This window comes from Lactuca virosa, chromosome 8, assembly GCF_052849685.1.
Source record: "Lactuca virosa cultivar CGN04683 chromosome 8, Lactuca_virosa_CGN04683_v6, whole genome shotgun sequence".
NCBI classification, from domain to species: domain Eukaryota; kingdom Viridiplantae; phylum Streptophyta; class Magnoliopsida; order Asterales; family Asteraceae; genus Lactuca; species Lactuca virosa.
The window spans coordinates 45,292,847-45,296,907 of record NC_136433.1 but is presented as its reverse complement, the minus strand read 5'-3'; the positions used below and the strand labels follow the sequence as shown (position 1 = coordinate 45,296,907).

At 33.7% G+C, this 4,061-nt stretch overlaps 1 protein-coding gene across 1 annotated transcript; it reads right to left on the bottom strand.

Annotated features, from left to right (window-relative positions):
- Nucleotides 1-650: 650 nt before the first annotated feature.
- LOC145133927 (FAD/NAD(P)-binding oxidoreductase family protein) lies at nt 651-2,773 on the bottom strand. Its single transcript, XM_079068868.1, has 6 exons — nt 2,526-2,773; nt 2,135-2,281; nt 1,999-2,067; nt 1,695-1,860; nt 1,375-1,609; nt 651-1,286 (listed from the first exon to the last, which is right to left on the bottom strand). Exons 1-6 carry the CDS (start codon nt 2,672-2,674, stop codon nt 754-756), a joined length of 1,299 nt encoding a protein of 432 aa, XP_078924994.1. The 5' UTR covers nt 2,675-2,773; the 3' UTR covers nt 651-753.
- Nucleotides 2,774-4,061: the final 1,288 nt, after the last annotated feature.

Below are 4,061 nucleotides of genomic sequence, written 5' to 3'. Positions count from 1 at the left end.
CATATTTGAATGCAAAGGCAATCATCACAATTTCATGGTATCAGATATTCGGATGTTTAAAATCCCAATTTGGCATACACTAACAATTACAATAAATAGCAACTACGTTTCATCTTCGTTAGATATTGCGAAAATGTACAAATATTAAAGGTACGTACAAAGTGGTTGAGTAGGCGTGCTACGTTTACTATATTTGTTGCATCTACTACCACTTTATTGAGCTGAAAATCAAGATTTACAGTGAAATGACTAAATACTTATTTGAAACATTTTGTTCATTTGTTCAAATGTGATAGCCATAAGTAACTATAATGTTACATGAATTATCCTCCCTAATAAATCAAAATCTTTTTGTCACATGTCCTCTTCTCTTTCATTTGGACACATGGCATTTTCTAAAATTTTTGAATTTTTTATTTTCCACTTGTCATTTTATTAAATTAAAATTCAATATTTAATATGTAAGTTATTTATTAGAAAGGGTTTATATATGTAATGTATTCAATGTATTAAAGCCTCATTAATTTTAATAATTCAAAATTTTTCTCATTTTTGTTATAAATTCAAACTTTTTAAATTGTTAAAATTTCATATTTTTTTTAAATAAACTCATGTAATACATAGGTCTCACACCTAATTATGATAACAAATAACATAGAAAAATATTCATTACTATGATAGCTTAGATACAAAATAATATCTTAAAAGTCATGAATCTAACTCATTTTCAGAAGAAAATTACCATTTCTTGATTCATATTACAAGATCACCACAATCAAAATTAGCCATCTTAAGAAAAGCACTAGGTGTATATTTTGAAAACCACACTTTCCTCAAGAAACTCATCATCATACCCTTGCTCTCTTGCATAAACCCCACACAATAAGCCACACTAATCAAACTAAAACTTCTCCACCTCCTTTCCTTTCCATATTTCTTCAAACCCTTTTCAATCCTCTCAAACTCATCATCTTTTCCATCAACTTTTTTCAAAAGAGCCTCCCCAATACACCTTCCAAGAACTACCGAATCTTCTAACGATGAACACCCACCTTGACCTATATCAGGAGTCATTGGATGAAGGGCATCCCCAGCTACACAAACATTGTCTTTCACTATGTCTCCAAATAAAACATTCCATGGTAATCTGAACTTTAATGGCGACAAAGATATGCTAGTTATCAATGTTCTTTCCACCACATCTTGTGCTTCTTGAGGCATCTTGTTTATCTGACTCAATACAAATTGCTTCATTTTTATAGGGTTTTCATACCAATCTTCTTCATCTATGAGAAAAGAAGTGATTCTTGAGTCTTGACTCTGAATATAAGTATATATAATATGTTTTATAAATCATATTAAAAAACGACTTACAAGATGGAACTTGAGATGGGGTGAAGGTGCAAAACCAGTAGACAGTCTTGTCATCAACGGGAAGAAAACCATAGCGTACACCACCTCCAAAGTTGACATGAAACATTGGGTCAAAACCCGACCCATTTGGGAACTCAACCAAGCCCCGAATAGCTGACCTCCCGACACTCACGGGTGACCCGAGACCCAACCATTTTGCCACCACTGAGTTAACTCCATCGCATCCAATCAAGACCTACATTGATACATTAATGACTGAGAGAGATATATATACGACATCTATAATTCATCAAAGTAAAACCGTTTAAAGAGACTATTACTTTGGTTTTGAGAATGGTGCCATCGGCTAAGTGCACGAGCTTGAAGCGATCGTGTTCATCAATGGTGACGACCTTGGAAGAGTATCTAATGGTGCCTGGTGGAAGCTCCTTGACTAATGTCTCCATTAAATCCTTTCGCTTAACACATCGGCTTTCATAACCTTTGCTATAAATCAAGATTTACAGTCATTACAGTTTATATATAGAAAGAAATACCATATACATAAGCAAATCTCTGAAAAAACGAAATGTGAAATGATTTGAATTGTGTCGTTATAATTATATATGAAACATGTTTACTCACAATTTTCCATCTTTGTCGAGAGCTTGTTGTGAAGTAAAAAGTCCAGTATCAGGAGATGCGATCTTGAATCTGGAACAACAAAACCGAGTTAATTATAGAATTACTGGAATAACCCTGGTTATATTGACTATTTTACCCTTTCATTTGGGTAGACTTTTGTCTTAGGGAATCCCCGATTCCAACCGCATCGAGTGCCTTCCAAGCATTGGTCCATAGTGTAAGGGCGAATCCGGTAATTCGCAAGCTCTCTGATGACTCCAACACCAAGCTCTTCAAACCCAATCTTGATGAAACAAAAAAAAAAAAAACAAGGTTAATATTTGAAGGGCAAATCTTGTTCATTGGGTCATAATTGATTCAAATACATGAATACTGTACAAGTAACTAAAGCACAAAGGAACGAGCTTTTATGAATTGCTTCAATCAGTGGTGAGTGAGTGAGTTTTCCCGATGGTGGTGATTGGATGAGTTGCAGGGTACAAGTGAGTGAAGCGTGCAAAAGAGATGGTGCAATAGAATTGGAATACCTGTGAAGAGACAAGGCAGTAGTGAGACCAGCTAACCCAGCACCAACAATCACTATATCTTCATCTTCATAAACCTCCATGGTTGTTCTGTTGATTTCTGACTTTGTGTAGGTTTTTTTTGTTTGTATTAAGAGTAAAGCTAAAATCATTTGAGTTGAGGTGGAGGAGAATGTGTTTCTGCCTTTATATATATTACGAGACGTGACCAAATAGCACACTTCAATCTCCTACTCAATATTGTATTATAATCATATGTGAGGTACCCGGCAGGCGGCGGATCCTCATTTTCTAGCAGGATATGTCGATATGACATACGTCATACGATATGCAACTCCCAAAACCAATCAAAATTTATTATTATTATTATTATTATTAGATAATATTTAACAAATTTTTTTTTTTTTTTTTTAAACGGCAAACAAATTAAACGGAAGTCTATTCGCAACATTTCAGCGAACACCCCCGGATCGGATTCGATTTTCCTTTACGCCCACATATATCTATTTTAATATAATGTTGGCAGTGCTATGATTTTAATTCTTTGTAAAGTTAGTCATTACAAATTAATTTTAATACTATTTTATAATATTTTTATAGTTTTCCTAATAATTTTTAATTAATAAAAGTATTAATTAAAAAATCAAACTATATCACACACCCACTTGTCCCTATTCACTACCATTTCACGTTCCCCTTCTCCTTGATACCCCTGACGACACAGCATACCCCACCCGCCCCTTCCTTTGACATTCCCCTTTCCTTAATCAGATAAACTCTAAAAGGAAAAACACTTAACACTAAAGTTGTATCTCGTAGAGAAAAACATAAGTGGTCAAACAATTGCATAGTATATTATGATGTTGGTACAAGGAGACCATTAACAATGGCTTAATTGGCAGCAATAGTGGTTGTTTCATACAGTGACAACTCTTGCATACATTGATTTTTTTCGGGCCATACATAGCTAGGTTACAAATATATATTGAAAATCAAAATCCAAAACCCATAAGAAATTTTATAAGGAAACCACAAGGACTAGTTTGTAGTATTTCCAACCTTGTTTTGATGTTGCTACTTTTTGAAAAACACATGGAACCATTTGGGACATTTTGTCTTATTATTAATTTGAAAGTACATTGCTAAAACAATGTGAAAATAGAAAGTAACATACTATATCTCACTAAATCATTCATGTATTGTATGTGACATATACATATCACAATATCACATGTCATCACGATAAACACACTTGTTTAAATGTTTAAATTTGTGTCTAACCCATGTACAACATGAAACACAAATTTGAAAATCGTAAAGACACAAATCAACACAAAACACAAATTTGCAAAATCCATACACAAAAAACACAAGTCGTGTCAATCATCTCATATGTCAAAATGTGAGGTCGAATAAATAGGTAAAAACATGGGCTCGGGTCAGAAGATGCAAAATAAAAACAGGCCAGTGTTGACCAACTATAACTTATACATGAAACATATATATGCCAACAAGATCATTCAAGAAAACGCATCACGA